The 25,875-nt window shown below is 38.8% G+C and overlaps 1 protein-coding gene across 7 annotated transcripts in view; it reads right to left on the minus strand.

Moving 5' to 3' along the window:
• MLLT10 (MLLT10 histone lysine methyltransferase DOT1L cofactor) overlaps positions 1-11,812 on the minus strand; it is a 226,009-nt gene extending 214,197 nt beyond the window's left edge. For 5 of the 7 annotated variants that reach the window (XM_054592860.1, XM_054592850.1, XM_054592825.1 and 2 more), the window contains exons 1-3: positions 11,635-11,812; positions 11,215-11,374; positions 8,734-8,813 (exon numbers count right to left, since the gene is read on the minus strand). In XM_054592860.1, the coding sequence (XP_054448835.1) occupies positions 8,734-8,813; positions 11,215-11,374 (240 nt within the window). In that variant the 5' untranslated portion in view covers positions 11,635-11,812. Of the gene's footprint in view, positions 1-8,733; positions 8,814-11,214; positions 11,375-11,506; positions 11,582-11,634 lie in introns of those variants that run through there. The other 2 variants (XM_054592842.1, XM_054592833.1) reach the window with 2 other exon arrangements.
• Positions 11,813-25,875: the final 14,063 nt, after the last annotated feature.

The raw sequence follows: 25,875 nt of genomic DNA on the forward strand, positions 1-25,875 counted from the left end.
TAGGTTTTAAATGTTCAAATAATACAAGAAAGCATACAATCTTTGAGGCAATAACAGCAAGATACTATGAAAAACAAGCAGCAAACTAAAAAATAAAAGCAAACAAAAATTCTAGATTAGATTTATTCAGAAAAGAAATTCACTGATTGTATTAACAGTAAGAATAAATTTGAAGCCAAACCTAAAGGTATTATCTGTGATACAGAGATAAGTGAAAATATGAAGGAGAAATTAAAAGTCATGGGGAAAAAAAAAGGGAATCCCAAATGCATACACCTAAATAACAGTTTCAAGAAAAGAAAATTAAGTGAGAGGGTTATATTTGAAAACATGGAGCAGAAAATTTTCCAAAATTGAGGACAGACATTGAGTCCTCAGAATGAAAACTCAGATCAACTCTCAAGCAGCATAAACAGACTGTGAGCATAGTTCCTATTTGCACAAGTAGTTACCAAAGACAAGACAGAGTACAAACTTACAGGAAAACAATTACTAGCCAAGAATTCAAACAAACATACAAGAATGTAAAATCATATTTTTAGACGTAAAAGGATTAATATAGCTTGCTTACTACTTTCCAGCCAGAAAACCTGAAGGGAAAAAAAAAAACAAAAAACACCCAAAATTCTGAAATGAAAAATTAGCCATAAAGCAGTAAGGGACCTGCGTTGAGCAGAAACATTAGTAATTTTAAGTCTACATTATAGATGATTATTTTAAAAAACACAACTAATAATTTAGGAGATTAAAAATAAGGTAAAATTAAATTATAGAAAACAGTAACAGATTTTGCAAGGGGAAGAGTAATGAGGGAATAAAAAGGATACTGGCTTTGGCTTTGTTCAAAAGCAGCACAAAAATTAATTTTAGAAAAATATAAAGTATGAACATTAAAATTTTAAAGGTAAACACTAAACAAAAAGAAACAGAATATATAACCTCCAAATAGCACAGGATTTTTTTTAAAGAACAATCACTCCAACAGAAGGACAAAAAAAATAAGAAAAAAAAAAGTAAATAGGTTACACAAAATTTTAGAAAAACCAAATGTATCAGTCATTATTATAAATGTAAACAAATTAAACTCGCCTATTAACACAGATTTTCAGAGTATATTTTTAAAATGCCAAGCTTCATTGTATTTGTATTGTATTTACTCTACATACAAGAACGTTGACTGTAGCACTATTTGTGATTGTGAAAACTAGACACCTAAATGACAATCAGTAAGGGAATTAAATTGTGGTATATTCTGTGACAGAATACTAATAAAACAGATATAAAGAATGAACTAGACCTGGCCGGGTATTCAGCTGTTAGAGCATCATCCCTATACACCAAGGTTGTAGGTTTGATCCCCCGGTAGGGCACATACAAGAACCAACCAATGAATGTATCAATAAATGGAACAGCAAGTTGATCTCTCTCTCTCTCTCCCCCCCCCCACCTGCTTCCTGCCCCCCGTTCATCTTTCAAATGAATAAATTTAAAAAAAAATTTTTTTAAATAAACTAGATCAGTAATATATCAATGTAACTATATCATCAAGAACACATGTACAGTATGATACCATTCCTGTAAAATAATACAATACTAGAGGGTGCTTACAGATATATATACAGATAGTATAAGTATTAAAAGATAGATGGTGGTACATATATGCAATGGAATATTATTTGGCCATAAAAAAGAAAATTCAGCCATTTGTGTCAACACAGATGGATCCTGAGGGAATTATGCTAAGTAAAACAAGTAAGAAAGGCCCTGGCCAGTATGGTTCAGTGGATTGAGTGCCAGCCTGAAAACCAAAGGGTCACTGGTTTGATTTCCAGTCAGGGCACATGCCTAGGTTGCAAGGCCAGGTCCCCAGTACCTCGAGGTGCATGAGAGGCAACCACACACTGATGTTTCTCTCCCTCCCTTCTTCCATTCCTCTATCTCTAAAAATAAATAAAATATTTTTTAAAAAAGTATTTAAAAAAAAGAATAAAGACAAAAGCTTTATGATCTCACTGATTTGTGGAATCTAAACAAACAAATCTCCTAATAACAGAGAATAAAAACACCCAATCAGAACAGCCAAAACAGTAACAAAAAAAATGAAGATGATGTAAGGAGCCCCTAGGACAACTTTAAGTGTAGCAACACTCACAACATGATGATACTGGAAGTAGGAGAGAGCAAAAAATTGAAAACCTATTTGAGTCTATGGCCATACCACCCTGAACACGCCCCATCTCGTCTGAGAAAATGATGACAGAAAACTTCCTAACCTGGTGAAGAAAATGGACATACAAGTCCAGGAAGCACAGAGAGTCCCAAACAAGATGAACTCAAAAAGGTCCACACCAAGGCACATCATAATCAAAATGCAAAAGGTTAAAGACAAAGAGAGAATCTTAAAAGCAGCAAGAAAAAAGCAGTTAATTTACGTCCGAGAAAGCTCCCACAAGACACTGTCAGCTGATTTTGCAACAAAACTTTGCAGACCAGAAGGGAGTGGCAAGAAATATTCAAAATGATGAAAAGCAAGGGCTTACAACCAAAATTACTCTACCCAGCAAAGCTATCATTTAGAACTGAAAGACAGATAAAGAGCTTCCCAGATAAGAAAAAGCTAAAGGAGTTGATCACAACCAAACCAGTATTACATGAGATGTTATAAGAAGGAAAAAAGTATCTACGAACAATTATAACTAAAAAAACAAAATAAACTAAAATTTAAAAAAACAACAAAGAACAGAAAAAGACTCATAGATACAGAGAACACTGGACAGTTGCCAGATGGAAAGGATGTTGGAGGGTATAAAAAAGATGAAGGCATTAAGAAGTACAAGTTGGTTGTACTTGTGTGACTCAATTGGTTGGGCATTGTCCCACAAAGGAAAAGGTCCTGGTTTGATTTGCAGTCAGGACACATGCCCGGGGTGGGGGTTCAGTCTGTGGTCAGAGTATACAAGGGGAAACCAATCAACCTTTCTGTCTCGCATAATGTTTCTCTCCCTTTCTTCCTCCCTACCCATCTCTAGAAAAATAAATAAATACAATCTCTAAAAATAAAGAGACAGCCTGGTTGGTTTGCTCAGTGGATTGAGCGCTGGCCTGCAAACCAAACAGTTGCCAGTTCAGTCCCCAGTCAGGGTACATGCCTAGGTTGCAGGTCAGGGGCCATACAAGAGGCAACCAATTGATGTCTCTCTCCTTCTCTTTCTCTAAAAATAAATAAATAAAATCTTTTAAAAAAGAGAGAGCGAGAGAAGTACAAGTTGGTTGTTACAGAATAGTCACAGGGATGTAAAGCATAACATAGGAAATACAGTCAATAATATTCTAATAACTATGTATGGTATCAGATGGGTACAAGACTTAGCGATTACTCAGCACCTTATAGAATGTCTAATCACTGGGGTGTATACCAGAAACTAATACAATATTGTATGTTAACTCTAACTGAAAAATTTAAAAAATGACTGAATGGCAAAAAAAAGTAAAAAAGAAAAGACACAGAGAATAGACTGGCGGTTGCTAGAGGCAGAGGGAGGTGGATGGAGAAAATGGGTGAAGGTAGTCAAAAGGTAAAAATATCCAGTTACGTAAGTCAGGTCCTGGGGATATAATGTGCATGGTAACTGTAATGGGCAATACTGTGTTCTATATTGAAAGTTTGCTAACAGAGTAATAAATCTGAAAAGTTTTCATCCAAAGAAAAAAATTTGTAGTAACTATGAGGTGATAAATGTTAACTAAACTTACTGTGGTAGTTACTTAGCAATATATACATATTTCATTATGTTGTACATCTTAAACCAAAAATGTTATATGCCAATTATATCTCAGCAAAACTGGGGAGAAAAAATATACAGAAGCACCTAACAGACACTAAAAGATAATGGTGGACTCAGATTGAAAGTACCGAAGTACTTCAACTTAATCTTTTAATGTATTATTCCTTTTAAGTAGAAGGGACGATTTGAAGCAAATATGAAAAACTAAAATTTGGCCCTAGCTGGTGTGGCCCAGTGGATTAAGTGCCTGCCTGTGAACCAAAGGGTTACTGGTTCGGTTCCCAGTCAGGGAACATACCTGGGTTGTGGGCCATGTCCCCAGCAGGGGCACTTGAGAGGCAACCACACTTTGGTGTTTCTCTCCCTTCTCTTTCTCCCTCCTTTCCTCTCTCATAAATAAATAAATAAATAATTTTTTTAAAGTAACATTTGTTCATTCTGGGTGGGGACTATATATGTATTCATTTTATGTTCTATGTTTTTCAGACCAATTTGTGCTTAATATATATTAATATAGCTTTATTGGAACTAAACATAATATAGTTGAGTATATAATTCACATGGTTTTATAGATTATTAGTGATTTGCTTGCATTATGTATCTTCATTAAGCAAAATTTTAAAAATAAAATAGTGTCCTGGCCAGGTAGCTCAGTTGGTTAGACCATTGTCCTGACATGCCAAAGTTGTGGGTTGAATCCCCAGTCACAGCGCATGTAAGAATCAACCAATGAATGCATTAATAAAAAGTGAAAAAACAAATTGATGCTTCTTTCTCTCTCCCTCTCTCTAAAGGCAATAAATAAAAAAAACTGTTTTAATAAAATAGTACAACGCTGGATCAATCCCTAAAACCTTGCTTTTGATTCCATCCAGCAGCTTATCCTTAACAAAGTAAGAAAACAGGAAGAAATGCAATAGGACAAGCCACAGGAAAAATTTACAGCTCACCTCCTTTAGGAAAGGAATCGTCTTTCATTCAGAACTAAAATAGCAATATTTAATTAATGCAAATTCTTAATAGGCTTTTGGCCATTTTATTTTTTATTTTTTGCACAATCCAAATATACAAATATTCAAAATAGAATATTTAAAATATAAAATATCCTCTCTGTATCTCACTGAAATTATATCAATAGATAAAATTTCTAATCTCTTCAGCTTGTGGTAATTGAGAACACACATTAAATACAAAAACAGTCATCCGTAAGTATTTTAACCTCTAACCACTGATAATGATCAGTAAATAGTGTAAGTCTAAACATAAATTTTCAACAAAAAAAATTCATACTTGCGATGAATAAAGCAATTGAAGTGTTTTGAATGAATGCCCATCTACAAAGAGCTCCCCTTAAAAACCAACCAAACTTTCCCTCAATCCCTACTTTTTTCTTCTTTCCTTATTTTTTCAAAATTGAATCTAATCCTACAATCCTACTCTCTTCACTGTCCTATAACAAACATTCTGCCCACACCAGGGAAATATAATTGCGGTCCCAAGAATTTTTCTTAGCCCAGCATCCTTTGCAGCAATGTCACTATCAACTATTCTTTCCTGAAAAACCAATTGTTTGTGTTGCTACTTACTGTACCTGCAGGTTCTCTCTTCCTGACAGTTCATTATCCATTCTTGATATCCTGTTCTCTTAGTTTCCCAAATGTCAGTATTCACCACAGTTTTGTCTTCACTTTCCTTTCCTCTAACAAAAAAGTATCACTCAGCCCTGGCTGGGTGGCTCAGATGGTCAGAGCATCACCCACACAACAAAAGGTTGTGGTTCGATTCCCAGTCAGGGCACATACCTAGGTTGCGGGTTCGACCCCTGGTTGGGGCGCATATGAGAGGCAACCAATCGATGTTTCTCACATCGATATTTCCCTCTCACATGGATGTCTCCTTTTCTTTCCACCCCCACTTCTCCCTCTAAAATCAATAAACATATCCTTGGATGAGTATTAAAAAAATATGTATCACTCAATTCCCAGCGTTGCTCTTATGTAGCTCCAACTTAACTTGACTCCATTATTTTAATTATAAGTTTTTAACGAAAAATCCTAACAGCATCAAAACCAATGTGCCCAAAACAGAAATTTTCTAACTCTTCAATTTTCCTCTCCTTCCTCTTATTACTGTTATTTTATACTCTATTACTATTAACGGTATCACCTTTCCAGAACAATCAACCTTGACATTTCAAAATCTTTGATTATTCCCTTTCCTTTATCCAACATCCATTTTTTTCATCCTTCAAAATGCTCCCTCCCTTCCTTGCTACTCCCTCCCTTTTCACTCTCCCATCTTGTGTACTAATAGTATCCTAAGCCTTCCAGATTTCCAACCTGCCCTTTCAAATCTATATACCCCATATACTACACCAAAGTACTTGTCTAAAAATGCTGTTTCATTCTCCTGGGTTTTTACTCTTTAGTATCTGTCAGGGTAACACCAGCTCTAAAGTCTGCCTTCTTTGAGAAGTGAGCTATCCCAAAACCACAGAGATCTCCCCAACTATGTCTGAACAACTCAACCATATAGTCTAGCCTTGGCCAACTGGTGACCTAGGCACCTCATCCAAGGCAAGCCGGAAGTCTTTTTTTCCCCCATAGCAGCATGAGATTCAGACTAAGTTTTAACCTTTTGATATAGGAGGTACAAAATATTAGGAGCTGAAGTATGTCCATCTTTCACCACAGGAGGCAACAAATAACATGTAGTTGAGAGATTATTCACAGCCCAGACTCCAACTAGATAGATATTGCCTTAAAATTATGATCTGCCCTGGCTGGTGGCTCACTTGGTTGAAGCATCGCCTGTACACCAAGAGGTTGTAAGCTTGATTCCTGGTCAGGGGACACACAGGAGACAACCAACCAATCAATGATCAATGTTTCTCTCCACCCCCGCAACCCTCTCTCTCTCTCTAAAATCAATAAACATATCCTCAGGTAAGGATTTAAAAAAAAAACTATTATGTCCTTATCCATAAAATGAGAGTAACAGAGTATCTACCTCACAGATTTGATAGGATGATTAAAGGAGGTAAATAGTACAGAACATTTAGCACAGTATCTGACAGATAGTAAACAGTCAAAAAAAAAGTTTACTGGTTGTTGCAGTAAGTAGCAGAGAAAATATGCAAAAAGAAAAGAATGAAGCAGATACACAGAAAAGCAGAAATAAGATTAAGACTAATTCAATACCCTAAGTCATGCATACATTTCCATGTTCTGGTTCTTAGCTCCTTTATACTTACAATAAAATGCCTTTTCTTTGCTTATTTTAGCTTGGAATTAAGTTTTTATTTCTTACAAAGTACCCTAATTTTTATAACTGTAAACTACAGAAATTTAGAGAAGGTTGTGCCTCTTCTTTAAACCTTTAATTGCCCCCACATTCCACCAAATAAACCTGAAATAAAATGCATTCTCCAATCTACTTTTTAGGATACCTACCTTATTCACCTTAATATCTTGACCACACCCTCAGAAAGGATAAAGGAATAAAAACAGGCAACAGGTAGCATTTGAGGCAAATGATGCTGGCATTCTACCACTTCCATTCACAACATCCTTATCCTCCCTCTATTTATACCCACCTTTCATATTTTCTAATCTTTCTCTGGCCCTGAACTATTGTGACACTCCCCAAAGAGTCTCACCTTAACTGTCAATGTTTACTAATGAATTAAAGCTTAACTTCTTTTCCTTGGTGACCCATCAACCCCAAATTGTAACATGCTATTGTACAAAGAGGCAAAAAAATGAAGACTAGATCGATGCTACCTCATCAAGTCCTAGAAATTTTATGATTGATTTTATCCTCCATTAGTTAATTCCCAGTATGGTAGCATTAGAACAAAAGGCGTAATTCTGCTACAAGGCATTTCCACACACAAAACCTATCAACAGAATATTGCTCTGAATCTCACAGTTCTAGATAGGCTACTCAGACATTTACCCAGGCAAAAACAAAAGATTCCAATTTTACTACATACATAGAAAAGTTGAAATTTGTTTTTCAACCCTTTGTCAAATTTTCTAGTCAACACCAAAAATAAGGAACTATAACATTGCAAATGGTAATGCTGTTATATGATTAATGAAGATTAAATCTATTTCTCCTTGATAGATCCAGAAGTTCAACTGGGGAAAAAAATGCTTCTGGCCATAAATAATAAACATACCTCCCTCATTCTTACAGGAAGTTTACAAAAGTGTTCAGAAAACAGTTAGTCCGCCAAGTAAAAGAAGAAGATCTTTATGTTGCTTTGACAAAAGGACTGAATGTCTGAAAATGTTAAGCATTCAAAGTTACATATGCAGCTATAGTAAAAAGAATATAAATCGTTAAATTCTCATTTGTTTGTTTAATTAAACAGAACTTGGCAGGACTGTAACTTCTTTATGCGTTACTATGGAAGGACATAAGTTAAAAATATGGTTAGCAGCTCTGGCTGGTGTGGCTCAGTGGACTGAGTGCTGGCCTGCGAACAAAGAGGTTGCTGGTTCAATTCCCTGTCAGGGCACATGCCTGGGCTGAGGCCCAGGTCCCCAGCTGGGGGCATGAGAGACAACCAATTAATGTACCTCTTGCACATCGACATTTCCCTCTCTTTTTCCCTCCCTTCCCTTTCCTCTGAAAATAAATACATAAAATCTTTAAAATATATTTATGATTAGCCAATGTAACCCTCAAACCAGCAGATGAGGCTAATAAGTCCAAATACAACTTTGTAATTTATCTGGTCAAAGTATCCATCAACATATACTTATGTTGTTCAATTTCTTTTTCAGATTTTATAAAAAGAGGTTTAAAACTCCAAGTCAGTGTTTGGCCCAAATTCAGTATTTGAACAAAAGACTGACAACCCTTCAAACTGAAACATGAGTTTGTAGCACCCTAAGCTACTCAGTGAAGTATTTTAATGTTTTTGATAAACAGTCCTTACCACTCTGGCTGCTCTCTCCTGAGATTCACATTTCCTGCAAAACCATGGTCCAGTAGGTACTTGAACAATGCCATAGCAAGCTGTTGGGAAATAAAATATTTTAAAACATATTATAATTAAAGAATTATGGAAAATCAAGTACCCTTTCAAAACCCTATTAATTACCTCAAACTATTCATGTAAACCACCTGCTTTACAGAAAATTAAAATATTTTATATTTACATTCATCACATATATTACCTAGTTGAAATTGGATGATGTATTAAAAAATGTTAAAATGACAATCTTGTTATTTCATTTAAATATATATTACATAAATAAAATAAATTGAACCAATTATATAAGTAAATGAAATACATTATAACTTATTTATTTTTTTATAATGGAATATTAGGTAAAATTTAACACATGATTAGATTTTTACATAGACTAACTCAGAAATTCATTCATTCCTATATCCAGCAGTTTAAATAGCACGCATTTTAGATAAGTCTAATATTTCCAAATATCCTTTCTGCAACAGATATTGCAGAAAAGAAAATGAAATGTAGAAGTTAAATGCTTCTAGAATAGGCAAATCTATAGAGACAGAAATTAGATTAGTAGTTGCCTGGAGAAATAAATAGAAATGGGGTATACAAAGTTTCTTGATTTCAATGTAACTTTCAAGAGTTACTTTCAAGTAATGGATGCAAAACTCTGAATATACTAAAAACCCATGAATTGCACACTTTAAAATGGTGAATTGTATGGTATGTGAATCATATCTCAATAAAGCTGTTATTTTCAAAGGTGCCTATTTCTAAATATATGTGAATGTTCCTACAAGTAATATGATTATATATCACATATGTAAGTCCAGTTGTTTTTAAAAGTTTTTATATTAATATTTAATTAACTCAAAATTGAAATTTCCCCAAAACCCTAAAAGCACTAATAGGCACCTGACATTCTTGGATGAACGCATTCAAAGGAAATTTGAAAATAACTTAAATATTGGAAGCATTTAAAAGAATATAAATTCAGCGCAAAATTTTAAATCTCCAAAAGCTAAACTTCCAATCCCTTTTAAAAACTGTAAATGTGACAGAGTAAAAAACTTTCTATCAGCCAAGAAACACTGCATGAGTGTCCAAAATATTTTAATTCAAAAGTACTTGTAGAGAAAAAAATATTAACTTCAAAAAATTTTAAGGCAAATGAATATTTTCTATATTTGGAGATTTATCAAAATGATAATTTACCATCCAATTCATAAGAAATACCTACAGAAATGCCAATGAATACTCGAATGCAAATACTATGTATAGAAGTTTTCTAAGATCTTAAAATGTGTTTTCACTCCTAAAAAAAGGAAGCTGCGCAACTTTGTTTTCTAAAAGAAAACGACCTCTCAAGTCTCCCTTCCCAATTCTGAGATTCCATTCTAAAGAACGCACTTTAGCCTCAGACGTTCATCACTTAATGCCAGATTCAGAAATGGGAATGGGGCGGGTTGAAGAACAGAGAAAACAAGAACCACCCAAAAATTATTTAGGTTGTTTCAGCCTCAATTCCTTACCACATGAAACGGGAAAGGTCAAGAACATCAATATCCAGAAAACTCTTATTAGTGTCCTCGGCTTTTTGTCTATCAAAAAACTCACCGAGTGGAAACACCCAGAAATAAACTAGGATGTTCCCCAAGTCACTGGTGGCACCACCACCTCTTCTTCTCTTCAGTCACTTAAGTGAGAAAGTGGCCTGCTGAGGGCACTGAACAGCCTCTTGCAGCAGCCCAGGCCAGCTCGGCCCAGCCACTCCTGCGGCAGCACACCTGCGGCGGCCACCTTCGGCCGTCTTCTTCGCAGGAAAGCTCCCAGTCCGAAGCAGCAGAGGCTCCGCCAGAAAGCTTGGGGGTGCAGCAGCAGAAGCCTCCCTCCCTAATCGAAAGCGTCAAGGCAACCCCTTGTCCCCCCTCCCTCACGCCCCAAAACAGCGAGTGGCGCTGTGAGGCTGATTCCATGCCACAGGAAGTCCCCAGACACACTGCGGCAAGACCGGAGCGGGCATGAAGGGGGAGGGGTCTCCACGTGCCCAAACCCACACCCACAACCACAGCCACAGCCATGGTATCATGATCGAGGGGAGCACGCCCAGCTTCACGCACCCTTTCCCCCCATACCCCGCCACCCCCTCTCCCCCAACCACAGCCTCGGAAAGTCTCCAGACCCACGGCTCCGGGCGCAGGCGGCGGCCAAATGACACTTGAGAGAGTGAGCGCCGAATCACATGACAGTCCAGGCCACACGCACTTTCTCCCACTTGCGCAGCCCACACAGCCCATGCTCCCCGCCGCGGACCCTTGGAGTCAATCCCGGGCCGCAGAACAGGGCGGGGCGGGGGGAAGGGCGGGAGGGAACTGGCAGTTACTGCCTAGGTGGAGGGAAGCGGTGACGGTTGGGAGCAGGCCGGGTTCGGCCGGGCTGTTGGGTGTTTACCTTGATGCACCGCGACGCTGCAGCCGTGCCCGTCGCAATAAACCAGCGGGTTCTCGGCCCAGCCTCTCTCGTCTGAGCAAACGCAACAGCCTCCAATCATCTCCTTCATACTATGGGAGACCTCGTCCTCCAGTGACACGGGCCGGTCGCTAGAGACCATCTAAGAGGGAGTTGGGGGACCATTAAAAAACACATGCAAGCCAGTTAGTGCTTCCCCCGTAGAGCCAACCACCCGCGTCCCGCTCCATCCCGGCGCCCTCGGCCCCAGCCCGCCACTTGGCCGCTCGCTCACTCGGGCTTTGCCGCTCAGTCACTCACGTTCCGCACAGGAGTCAGGAGCCATGTCCTTGCTGACTCCCCCCACCTCCCCTCCACCGCCTCCTCCGCCTCCTCCTCCTCCTCGACGTCTTCCCTCCCCACCTCCACCCGGTGGCTAACGCTGGAGCCCGGAGAGGGCACACATAATCAAGCAGGCCTCCGCACAGGCGCACTGGGGGGCTCCCGCTGGGCCCGGGGCGGCAAGGGAGGGGAAGGTGGGCTGCGCTTCCTCCTCCGAGCGTCACTCGGCGTGCGCGCCCGCCCAGCGGCCGGCGTGAAGAAGGCCTGGGAGAGGCGAGGCCTGCGTGCGCGCCGCCGCATCGGCCGGCAGCGCCTACCTCCCCGGCGCCTTCCCCTCCCCGGAGCCGCTCGCGGCAGTCGAGGTGTACTAGAGGTTGGGGCGATTGGAGCCGCGGCGCGCCGTGGCCTGAAAGAGCCAACGGGAGGGCGCGAGGACGCGCACGCGGGGGCGGGGACGTTGGGCCTGCCTTCTGCAGCGCTGGTCGCGTGGGCTGCGTGTGCGCGCCAGGAAAAACCCTCAAAGGGAGGGGAAGAAGATGCTGAATGCTGAGGGAGGAGTCTTGTCAGAGTAGCTGGTGGGGGTACCCGGGAGCTGTTAACTGCCCTGGGAAGCTACCTGCAGGCCTTTTCCTCCAGAACTGACTCTTGGCTAACAAGGCTTGGGCAAGTATGTCAGCTTCCATGAAGGATGCTATGAAGCCTGGCTTCCTGTAGTTGGCCGTCCTGACTTCACTGTACTGCCACAGCCTCTCCACCCATTAAATTTCCATTCTGGACTCGACCCAAAGTTCAGCCAGTGATAATGCTACCAACTATGCGACCCATTTACACACCATATTGGCCCCAGTGACAAATGGAAGTGCATCACAGACTGAAGGTCAAAAGGCTGTTTAGGGTTATACTCAGAGGGAACGCCAAGGCTACCCTCAGCTTGCTGTGTAAAAAGAGTTACTAAACGGTTGTTGATCAGGAATTATGACTATAATGTCGTGATCTTGAAAATGCATTTATATGATACTAAGGGATGAAGGAACCCCATTTCTCCCACTCAACAAGTGATTAATTAACACCATGAAACTGGAGTCCAATTTTTATTGAGGATGTCTCTGATCTGGTTCTGTACTCCAAATATAACCATTGAAAATTTAAGGTTACTCTTTTATTATTTGGAGATAATTTAAGTGGGAGAAGAATTGGGGCTCACTCCTGATATACAAATAGGAAATGGGTTAGGCCTGAGTAGATTAATTAGGTGGATGATGAGCAGTTTGGAGCTGTAAAATCTTCCACTGTTGCCCTATCCCCTATGCATCCTTGTAAATCCCATGTTGACTTTCAGGTCAAAGTGTCTATTGTAAAAGTTTAGCATGAAATAGGAATATAGATACTTTGTTTAAATGACAAGCATAATTACAAGGCAAATTCATGGCTTTGGTTAATACCTTGCAGGTACAAAATGGTTGTTTATCAGGAATTAGCAATATAAAGATCTGAAAAATGCAGTTATACAATGCTAAAGGATGCAGGAAACCAAGTTCTCCTGGACGTCCAGCCAAAGATAATGGTTTAAGCTTTAAAGCACTCCAAATGTTTTCATAAAGAAAAAAAGGTAGCGTAATGTCAAATTAATTGCTAGAAATCCATTTAAGGATAATAGATAAAATACCATGTAAGCACATATTAGCAAATTTATTCAAACATTCTAAAACTAAGTGAGAAACCTACAGTAATGGAAATCTACTTAAAGTGTAAGACGGAAAATATGTACACTAAAGAGACACAAAAGAATGAGAACTCAATTTTAGCTCTAATAGTGCAGTTAGAAAATGTGACTACAAGATTACATACTTATAAAATACAAATTCTTTTGGGGGATATGGCTACAATAAGTTTCTGGCCACATAGTTGTTATGTTCTTAAAATGTCATTGATATTTATAAAACTAACACCGCCTAACAAAACTGTATTGTTTTGTGTATCTTAACTGTATACTTTATCTTTACCCTTTTACAAGGGATGCCAGTTTTACTGCTCAGGTTCAGGCTCCTAATGAAGAGTAACTCTTGAGTTAAAATCAGTGTGAAACTTCCCTTCCCAAACACTGCAGTCAAATTTTAATGCACTAAATTATTTTAAAATACATTTATTTTTAATGCAATAGAGCTTAGTTTTTGTAATGAAATAAATTTATATGTAAAGAAGGATGGGTACTTTATCCTATTCTGTAACACTTAATAAAAGAAATGTAGGTAAATACTTGCTATTTCTAAATCAAAACAAAATCATCATTTGTAGGAGACTTTGAAATTTTAAAAACTGGAGAAAATATACTATTTCATAAGAACAGTCCTATATATAAATAATAGCATCTGATGGAGAAATGTTATCAAAGATGTATATATAAATGTTGCCAAAATAAGCCAAATTACTTAAAATTTATATTTAACATATTAAATGTTGAGTTATGAAAATCATAAGAAAAAGTATAAGGGGTATAAATGGGTTATTCTAATTTTAACTCATATATCAGCTATAGAACTTCTTATGTTATATATCAGAAGTGTAATATTTAATATATTTCTATAAAATATTAAGTGAAAATGAAGAATAACCAGAATTATCTAATAGTTCAGATATATGATTAATTATTCATTCAATAAACATGTATCGAACATACACTGTGAACCAGGGATTCTTTTGGATACAGGAAATAGAGCAGTGAGCAAGTTATATTTATCCTTTGTGTAATATATATATATACACACACATACATATACAGGGTCTGGTAGTAGTAAGGCCTACTTGAGTGTGGTTGGTAGGGTACTAATATGGTTATAATCATTTACAGTTTTAATGTGAACAATTCACCTAAAATGTCATATGGAATGCTTGAGTGTGGTATTGTTACATTGCAGAATTACATGCTTATGATTTTGTAATAAAAGTTTGTAATAAAAAATGGGCGTTATTTGTGCCAGACCCTGCACAAGACAATTGGCTAAGTATACTAATTCTTCTACCTCAGAATGGATTTAAAACTATGTAATAAAATTGCCACAATTGTTGTAGTTCAAGTAGGTTTTTAAAAATACATGGTAATGTAAAAAAAAAAAAAGTCCAGGTGACTTACAGAATAAATTAATAAAAAAAGGACATTTTCGGTCTCAAAATAATGTTACCCTTTAAATCTGATTCTACGTTCTCAAAATACATTTTAAAAAAGTATATCTAGTACCTGTAAAATAAAACAAAAGCCTGTCATCTCCAGTATTCTTCACATAACATCAGCTAACTCAGTACTGGCTCATCTATTTCTCTATCTGAGGTAAACCATCAAAAAGCTCAAAGTATTTTATGATGGAACCTCTAACCATACTATATGTGGAACTGTATTTTTTTTTTCTCTATGAGTATATATCTTCTTACAATGTCCTTTATTTCTGAAACTAGGCACCAAATTTCTGGATTTGCTTTTCCATAATATTTACATACATATTATGAAAGATATATTTAAACCCAAATATAGTTCACAGGTTAGCATTGCTTATATTTGTTTTTTAACAAGTTTAGTGTGTGTATATATATATATATATATATATATACACACACACACACACATTGAGGCACATTTCTATAATGAGGTATAGAAATTGAGGCATATTTTTATAATGTTAACACTAAATACACTTTTCTTAACTCAGGTTCTTGACTTCCACAAAGTGTTTAAAATTCTGTATTGGCACTGATACTAAGGGTTTTTTTAAAAACAAAGGCAATTACTACAATTCATTCATCTATTAAACCTCATCAGAAACTATAATCTTGTCTCCAGATAAATTAGATGAGTAACACAAAAAGGCAGTTTTTTATGATCTGTACATTCAGGTATATCCTCCTTTACATAAAAGAATCTTGGAATAAAATTGTTTTGCTTATTGGGTACCCAAGGTTTCTGACCATTTATGTGAAAAGTCACCATATATTTATGCTAGTATGATTAAAATATTGAGGTATTTCTGCAGCTACTTTTGTTGTCTCACAATAAGTGAGTACTATGTCTTTATAGATACAAACCCACACATGACAGGTATATTATGGAGTACTAATAGAAATTTCATTAAAAGGTATTCATTGTTTTAAATTGATATTTTGTTAATAGCTTTTGGGAAATTCCACTTAATGAAGTGTGTTAATCTTACTTGATGATATTTTTACCCACCATACCACCTAGCAAGTGTCTTAAGTACAGTAGGCCCATAATAAATATTCATTGATGTACAATATTAGTGTTTAAAAACTTATTGCAGTCTGAGCTTTATTCTTCACAGTAAAACAAGACTTTATTTTATAAGTACAACTCAACTAAAATATCTAAGTAATGATTAACAGAAATTTTCAGAAATACAGGTTTCTTTAAATATTTTCAATAGTGGAAATTGGTATAGGTGAAGAGTTTTTATTTACCACATAGTTTAGATTTGTCCGTATTTAAATAGGCATCAAATTTTAACCACCTTTTCATGTAAATGTCATCATTTTCTTAAAAAAACAAACAGAATCGATCATGATTAATATTATTGTTAGATATCCTTAATTGTTGAAAAGTTTAGTTAGATAATTCTGAAATTTAAATTGTGTATAATCTAAATTTTAACTTTTTAAGAATCAAAGCCTATTATTTACTTTAAATGGTTTGGTTACTCTTATGTTTGGCTTCAGAGCTACTCCTTTGCTATAAAATTGATATATATTGGCTTTGTTGATATTTTTGGGTAAAATACCAGTGGAAAAATAGTATCTAAAGGATGCCTTTAGATCATCTAGGCAATACATAAACCTCAATAACATTTCAGAGTTGGACTATTGTTTTTTTCCATGATGCAACAATACTTAAAAGTGTTATACTTTGATTTTTCCTAGTATTTTCAATATAAGAGTAGAAGTGTAAGACCCATGTTCCTTTTTTTTTTAACTGACACTAAAGATTTGCATTTCTGTTATGATTAAAGTGACACATGTAGGTGTCTGTTTATAGGAGACAATAAGGTTCTAAGTGAAAAGATTCTGAACATGTAAAAGAGGAAAATCAGATTTTTAAATGAAAGAGAACCTTGAAAGAAATGAAACATATCTTGGACAAAGAAGAAGAAGGAGAAATTAAACTGAATTGCTAAATACTATTTGGACACCCCCCCAAAAAGGATCACTTTTTAAGATTTAAATGTTTTCCCCTCTGAAAGGGGCCACTGCTTACCAAATCCAGAAACAAGCCCAAGAATATGTTAATTAACTGCATTGTGTCCCAGAAAAAAGAGGTTGACAAATTCATTTTTTATTCCTTCAATTAATAAATGGTTTGCCTAGTACATCTTGGATTTCTAAAAACTATAATGTGTATATTTACCTGTTGAAATTGTACAGTAACAGTGTCAAGGACCTATGTGGACCCACGGATAAATCTTATGAAGCTTAACATTCCTGGTGAATTAAACACTCAAGTCCCCCCCCATCACTTTTTGTCGGTCTTACTTTACTATGGCATATACAAGCTAGAATGTATGTAATTTTTATATGTTGGCACTTTACCCCAATTAAAAAAGCAATGATCATTGGTGCAAGCGGAAGTGAAAAATATGACGACATAAAATTAAAGAAAGGATATTTTAAACACTGACCAGGAATACTACCTATGTCCATCTCCATCCCCACCCCCATTCCTGTCCCTTTTCCCACCCATTTGTTGTTTTTCTTAAGAGTATCATGGATTGTAACACTTTCTTTTACTTATAACAATACCAAAAATATGCCTGAAACACTAAAAGGTGGTAAAAGATGCACCTTCGACAACCAATTACATAGCAAATAAATTTATAAAGCTATTCTAAATAGTCAAAGACTTAAAAATAAAAAATGTAAATTGAATCCAAGTAGTAAGGGAGGGGACTACGGGAGGATGCATGTGTAATAAATGAACAGATTGAGAATACTTAATTTCCCACACCAGTTTTTTTCCTCTGCAAACCTTTCTACAGTTTGACCTTGTATAAGAGTTTCTCGCTATACTTCGAAATAACTGAATGACTTCCATGAGGAAATGCAAGTTTAGGAAGATCCACAAAATGAAAGTGTTAAATGCAAACCACTTCTATAGCATATCAAATGAAAAATCACAGTCACCACTACCTTTAACTAACTCTTAAGGGCTCTCTGCAAACAGACGCTGTTTATGAACATCATCTGTTAACTTCTTTCTTGTAATTCAAAACTCTTGTCAAATGATGTTTTCATGATGACGTGTAAATATAATATTTCATTAGAGATCAATTCTAATTGGTTTTTTAAAACCCACCTTGGGAAACAATGCTGCATACACAGACTAGTAGTGGGCATTTTAAATGGAATTTCTGCAAAGTCTATTATAAATGGAAGTGTAAATTACTCCCTTCCCCTAGTAAGGTTTGGACCAAAGCATTGAAATTATCTCTTCATGCGTTTTCATGCACGATGACTTCGGTCTTGTCTTCAAGACCCACAAGCACTTGTTGGAAATCTTCATTTTTTAAAACTGTGACGTTTGCCAGAAATATTTTTTCCATATGCCTCACAAAAAAAAAGAGATAGTTTCGTACGTGGATTGCAATTATTTGTTTCCAAGGCCGAGTTTTAAAGCAAATGACACAAATTTCCCTTTTGAATTTCACTTTTATTTTGAAAATGCATTTCACGTTAAGAAATCAAGCCTGTTTTTGTTTGGGGTAGCTCAGCCCTTTTAAAATTAGACTTCTTGAACACAACAAAGGGCTGAATAATAACAAACAGAGACGTGCTTTTCCGAACTCCTTTGAACCCCGAATCCATACATTTAAAGATACTTAAAATAAGATCGAATCTGCTCTAACTCTCCGGAGCCAGAAAAAAGAAGCACACATTTGTCTCTATCTAGTTAGCACTTTATAAGCACGTGTAGGCTGCTTGCCCTCTTCTTTAAAGTGAGTTGCAGGCTTGCCCAGCTTCCGCTAATTTAGCGGCACGTTGGAAAGCCTCCTAAGTGCTCCAGAGTTGGGAACCTCTCGCTGGCCGTGTCTGAGAATAAAACTTGCCGTACCGACCCAGCCCGGCCCGAGCGTTGGAGTTCGGGGAGGCGTGGGTAGGGGTCCAGTTGAGCCGCAGGACCCCTCCCTCGGGAAGGGAGCACCAGGCGAACTGTGGCGCGAGAGCTGAACAATGGGGGCGGCCAGGCGAGGTGTGCCCGGCTCCCGCTTCCTCTGCGGCGCCGGCCGCACACCCGGCCCCCGCCCACCGCCGTCCTCCCCGCCCGCGTTTCCACGCTCGCCTGGCTCGGCGCATCCTGCCTCCCAAACGCCGCGGCCTGCGGCCCGGCAAGCCGCCTCCTTCCCCTCCCAGCCCGGCCCTCCTTCCTCGGACTCCAACATTGAGGCGCTGACTTTCACTATTCCAGCTTCCGCTGAGGCCTCCTTCCCGCTATTTCGTTCATACATTTTTTAAATTTTCCCTTTATTTTCGGAAATGGTTGAGATGTCTTACTTCCACCTTAATTTTAATTTATCATTTCCCGCTGGAAAATATTCCTCTGGAAACCCCAAACCTAGAAGTAAATATAGCAAATCCAATAAAATCTTTAACTTTAAATTTTTTTTAAATATTAACGCCCCGACGTCCTCTAAACTGCCAAAATAACACTCCCCCCTCTTTTTATTTAAATACTGTGATTTTTAAACTCTCAATCAAATGAATTTGGACGAGAGGTCATAGAATGTGTCCGGCAGCACGCAGCAATCCAGAGGTTTCATCTTACGCCTCGTGGGACAAGAAAAAGTGGAAGGTAGACGAGGGAGCTTCTAGGGAAGAAAAGCAACACAATTCGCTAGGGAGGTAGCCGCGCCAGGCGGGGGGAGGCGTGATGGGGGCGTCATGGCCCTCCGGCTACGAGCCGGGAAGCAGGTCTTGGGGAGAGTGGAGGATTTAAATAGCGGGGCACTGAGGGCAGTGGGCCCGCACAAGACTTTATGAGCAAGGATGGGGCAGCAGAGATTACTTCGCCTTCTCTATCCCCACGAAAAAAAATAAAGTTGGAGGGAGGCGGAAAGAACAACCATCCTCGTTTCCTCCCCTGGTTTCCGCCTAAAGACCGGGGCCGCGACGGGCCGGGAGAGGGCGCGGGACCAGGCGGAGCAATAGCAGTCAACAGGTCCAGGCCTCGGCCGGGCCGCAGAGCCCGGCTGCTGGCCCCCCTACCTCCGTCCCCCCTCCTGTTTGTCCCCTCCCCCGCAGGCCCAGCCCAGCAGGGGAAGCCGGCTTGCACTGCTCGCCCCACTGGTCTCCGCTGCTGCCAAGGCTAGGGCTCTCGGGGGTGGGGGTGGGGCGGGGGTTCCCCGTCGGAGAATCCTCCCCGGGGGCTGGCGGCAGGGGGGAGGGGATGGAAATCAGGGACTGGAGGATTAAGAGGGACTCGAGCTCGGCACGAGCGCGGCCCGCGCGAGGGATCCTGGGTAAAAAGTGGCCGCGCGGCACCGGGAGAGCGCGGAGAGGAGCCGGGTTCAGAGGTCAGGGCCCTGGAGCCTTGCGTGCAGAGCCCCCCCAAGTTAACGCAGCGAGTAGGAGAAACCTTTTTGTTTTCGACCGTGGCAGCATGCTCCCGTATTGACCGAGCTGCTTTTCCTGGGCCGGTGAGAGAGTAGCTCCATCCCGGATCTCCTAACCCCACCCCCTGCCACTACCAACACACAACCCAACTCTACCCTTCTTCTCAACTCACTTCCCAGCCCCCCGAACTGGCTTGCAATAACGCAGTAAATTTGCTTTAACAACAAGTGGGGGTGGCTGCATTCACTCCTCCCTCCTCCCCCTCCTCTCGCTGCGGTTCTTGACACTGCTACAAACCAGGACTATAAACATAAACATGTGTCCACTGTAACTGGGCAGGTAATATACGGATTTAGGGGAGGGGAGAGGGGGGGCTTGGTCGTCGCTTGGGGGACAGTAAAAAAATGTGTTTCACGTGCCGTCCGGCCTTGGGGGCTCCCCCCACCCACCAATCCATTTATATAATGCCGACGGCACTCGGTCACTTATTCAGTCACACAGACCCACAAAGGCAGACTTGCCGATAACCAAGGTACCCCAAAATCAAATACATTTAAATACAAATCCTCCTTGACCAGCCACCGCTGCCATTTCTTCTATTAGCAGAAAGTAACGTCAAGACTTGAGTTCCCTTCCTTTTAAAAATTCTTCTCCAGATAGCAACAGAGAACATTTTTTTCGACCTATGTAGTACACCGATCTCTTCCCATAGACAGTACCTACACATTTTGTGCGCAGAAATCCTTTCGGACAGCAAGAAAGGTGATTTCAATGCCTAAGTTCGAAATCTGGAATATAAAGGTTATTTCTTGGGCTCTGCCTTCATGCATCTAGCAACTTCTGCTGTAAGTTGCTGCCACCGGCGCTGTGAAGAGTCACCACAGCGAGCCTTTATTATTATTATTTCGTCTGTATTTAGACTGCCGCTCAGTTTTGTTTTGTTTTTTCTCATTCTCACTTCAACAAGCCTAGCAACAACTATTTAAGGTAGAGTAAAGCTAATCCCCTTGCAAGCTTTTTGGCTTGAAACGGAGGGAGAGACAGAAAATGTTCAGATGGAGAAGTGGTTCCCTTTGTTCTTTCATTGTTTCTCTACGAACTGCTGAATACAAGGACAAACACTTACCTTCTCTTCTTTTTGCTCCGAAAACCAGACGTTCCCATCAGCCTTAAAATACACAATCCACCTTGAAAGTAACTACGGATGTCGGGAGAGTTTGTACTCCATGCTTTTTCGCTCTCTGCCCTCTTTTAGCGTAGGATTAAGTTGCAGAGCACGTTGCTGCAAGCTGTAGCCCCCCGCCTTAGTGAATCGGTCACGTTTAGGACCCTCTAAGTCCATCCTAATTCTGCCTGTAGAATTGAGGGTATTGGAGCTCTAAACTTTCAAAAGGAAAAGGGGCCTGCGACTACCCAGCACACTTAAAAATACAGTGACATTTTTTACCACTATCACCAAATAGAATTACCAAGAAATATTAGATATTTCTTCGAGGAAACTTTTTTAAAGTTTATTCTTAGCAATGCACTACTTAGATGTAGTAAAAAGGCAAGTTTGTATGGGCATTTAACAGACGAGTGCGTTTTCCATGTTTGTTATGCCATGTGTTGTTTTTTTCTAAACAGGCAAAACACTACTAGAACTGAAAAAGAAAATAGAAGTTTGAATTATAATATTGAGGAATTACTTAAAGAGAGGAGTTTATAACTTGTAGAATTTGGCCTCCAAATCGAAAATTAAGCTTTTCAAAGTTAAAATACTTAATTTTCACCTTATGATTCCAAAATAAAAAAGCAACTTTTCTGGTTGTGTTGTCTATCAGTGTGTAGTGCCCAGCCTGGTGGACATTTTTACCCAAACCTTGTCTAAATCCGATTATGATGTGATTTGTTGAAGTCATGAATATGAAATGATCCTTGGTATCCATAAATGCGAACTTGGGGTTTTTTGATCTCCCGCTTTTTTGTGTTGGCCCAGTAGCTGCAGCAGTGGAAGACTGTGATTGGCTCTAGTGCTCCTAGAAGGATTTGGGCTGAAGCCAGGGGAACAGAACCAGAGGATTCCCTTTACAGAGGCCATCAGGCCCCACATGTCTTATCTTTCCCTTCTCCCCTCAAGGGTGCTCAGAATTTCAGTATGACTTCAGCAGCCCATAGGTAGGCCTCAACACTTAGTGTCAGCACTTCAGTCTCTACACATTTGGTCCTTGTGGAAAATAAACAAAAAAAGGTGCAACACAAATAAATTGCGGCTCTTGATATTTGTGTATTATTTAATACATCAGCGTTGAACTCTACTTTCTCAGATTTTTTTTTCTATATTCAAGATGAATTGTTAGAGGCCCTGGTGTCTCATAGGAAAATACTGGAACAAAACAAGATAATTGGGGGGAAAGGCAGTTGCAGCAGGAAAAGTGGCTTTTCTTTGATAGCATTTAATTGGAATTAAAAGATTCTTGAGCTGTAAACATTCTTTATTTATTCAGCGCACATAAGCAAGCATTGTTTCATCACCATCATAATTATGGTGTCCTTTAAACTGGCTGATAGCAGGAAAGATAAGGGAATGCGCCTGTAGATTCAGATCAGGTCTCCCTCCTTCCTTTCTTTCCTTCCTTCCTTCCCTCCTGTCTGTCTCCACTGCCCCCACCCCCATTCCTTCCTTGGTCACTAGGGTCCCCCATAACCCTTGAGATGATGAGAGCAGAAAGATTTTGGCCTATTTCTTACATCATGAAAGTGATTTGTACCACACTCTAATTTGATGCAATCTATAACCTTCTTGTCTCCCATGTTGGTAACTGCTTTTTTTTAGCTTGCAATATCTGTTATCTGAAGAGTTGTCAATTGCTCACCTGTATAAAATCTTGTCTACTAAGGTTTGTTGCTTTACCTTTGTCTAATTCAGAAAGCACACTCTTAGGGCTTTTTCAGAACAAAGCCTCACAAAAACCCCTTTACCTCCAAGGATTTGCAAATTTATAAAGGCTGCATAGAATTCAAGATGGGTCAGGGGGCAATAAAAGGGTAGAAGGTCACTGCATTTGGATTATGGGTCAGTAGATAACATGGCATATACTCTGTGTCCCAAACTTCTGTTAAAAACAGCATTTTTAAATGCCTAAGAACAGAAAGATGGACCCTTTTGGAGACTTGCCCTGATTTGTTTGGATGAGACAAAAAGAAAAAATTAAGGAAAATATATTAAGTTATAATTTAAGTTGTTCTTTAATTTAGCCATTTCCTCCTCCTCCATTCTCATGTTCCCCTCCAAAACAGCAGAGAACATGTGAGATTAGATAAATTTAGGTAAGAACTGTTGACTACCACACAAGCTTTTATTGTCCTATGTCCTCAATTCAGCCATATGAGGTCTTAAATTATTATTTTAGTCTTTGTTATGTCGTAAGTATTGTAGTCACTTTTGGCTAACAGTACAAGGGGCTTCTTTTATTCTTCTAACTAGTATACTTACATTGTTGAGGCCTTTGTGATATTCCTTAGTCTTTTCTCTCTGAAATCACTTTGAACAAAATGTGCCCAGCAATCACTAAAACAAATGTATACTGTGAAGAGTTAGGCAGTTAGGGTGATGGGGGGGTGTGGTGATCCTCATTTAAATTACGTATGTATGGATGAAAGCTTGGGAAAAAGGATTATTTTAATGCTCTTCAGTATTTTAATTATATGACAGTTGTAGTGTAGAAATGCAAAAGTACTCATAGGTTTTCCTTCAGGTTTTCAAAAGAACTTTCCCCATTAGTAAACTACTTCTGTAAATTGCTATTGCATTTCCTAGCTAACCATTTAAAAGACTGTAAATGCCGTGTCCATTACTTTGCCCCAGAAGAAAGAGGTCAGACTGAATTGCAATGGTATTTAAACATAAAATACAGTAAAAAAAATAAATAAATAAGTCAAAATAGATCATCTGAAGGTAAATCTGGCACATTCACACAGGATAAGTAAAGACAAATATGTTCATATCTTCATAGCTTAACACTTTAAAAACTGAAAGTACTGATTTTTTTACAATAAATGCAGAAGTGAACATTAAGAATGTATTTCTTCTGTATTTGCCACAGAGGATTCTCCTTTAGCAAGCAGCTTTGTTTTCAAAGCTAAAATACTTTTTATGATAGTGTGTAGATTATGCATTCCTCACTAAGTAAATAATCACATTTAACTAACAAACTCAAAGCCTTTCATATATACTCAATAAGTAATTCCCTGGCCCCTCAGAGATGGCTATATACATAAATGTTAATTTGGGCTTATCCACCAACATATGTATATGGGTTTGAGAAACATAGAAGGTGATATATCTTTTCTTAAAAAAGAATTTGAATACAGTCCATCATCTGAATTGGGTTCATCTTTGATTGTAGAGGTGGCTGACATGGTCAACAAATTTATCAAAGAAATACCCTGGCTTTTGAAGAATTGTACATCTGGATCTGCACATCCAGGCAAAGTAAGTAAATTATTGCATAACTTTAAGCATAATTGATAACAGACACCTTTAATTTTTCATCCCCATTCTTTGGCCAGCTTTCACATTAATAATCTAAGCCATAAATGTTGGTAGCTATTGATCGAACTCCCCTGTGTGCATGCAAATCCATCTTAAAGTCCCCTGCCTTTCATGTGTGAGCGCTCAGGGGCCTCTCCTAGATCTTTTTATCGGGATCGACCCCTAATGTGCCTGGAGAAGACCCCGGATATGCAACGTGTGCTGATGGCCACAAGAAAGCTGTCTGTCACATTCTCTGTGTGTGTATGCGTGTGAATGTGCGTGCTTACGCCTTCACACACACACACACACACACACATACACACACACAACGATGGGGGAAGTTAAAGGAACAAAAGAATGTATTAAACAAGAAGAAAGCTGTGTAATAGGAGTATTAAAAATGTATAAGTGTAAAGATGTCTGGGTGTACACAAAAAGATATTCTTATAAATTGTATGTATAGACAAACCCCCAAATCTCCCAGCCTTTATATTTCTCTATTTGACCTAACATTGTACCCTTAATAAATACTTAATATTCTACTCGTTTTAAAAACCACCTATATTGCCAGCATTTTAGAGGTTCAAAGAGAGGAAGAGGAAAAGGTAATTTTGAAATGGTTACTAAATCATGTTGCCATGTGCAAGAGGAGTGTGTGTGTGTACAAATCTAAATAGGAATTGAGAATAACAACTACCTGACCAAAAAAAAAAAAAGGGAGGGGGGACACTCTAGCCAACCTTTTGTAATAGGCTTTTCCTGAGTTTACTATTTCTTGGCTGTTTGACTCTATGGTGGAAATCTTAAGGCTGGGGGAGGGGAATTGGACGGGGGTGGGGTGGGAGGAAGAGGGCTGGCACTATATAAGTGCATCAGGAGGAATTTTAAAACGACATTATTTTTGCTAGCAATAGAAAGACTCTGGTTATTCTACTTTAAATAACAAACACCAGCATCTGCTTTTCCTGGAAACTTTGCTTTCTGCTTAAACATTTTGCATTTTGCCTCCTGTGAAAGTGAAAGAGAAAAACGCGGTGTGATGGATCCAGATGCAAAAGAAAGCCAACTCGATGGATGGTATTAGCTGTGACGAGGCATTGTTCATTGCTGCCTCTCGGTTACGTTTAAAGCCTGAAATATCACGAGATCCATTCAATGATCCTTCTCTCATTCAAGGGACAAAAATGTAATTTGCTGTAGCT

Source organism: Pteronotus mesoamericanus, unplaced genomic scaffold, assembly GCF_021234165.1.
Source record: "Pteronotus mesoamericanus isolate MK-2021 breed Mesoamerican mustached bat unplaced genomic scaffold, CSHL_Meso_final contig_130, whole genome shotgun sequence".
Classification (NCBI taxonomy): domain Eukaryota; kingdom Metazoa; phylum Chordata; class Mammalia; order Chiroptera; family Mormoopidae; genus Pteronotus; species Pteronotus mesoamericanus.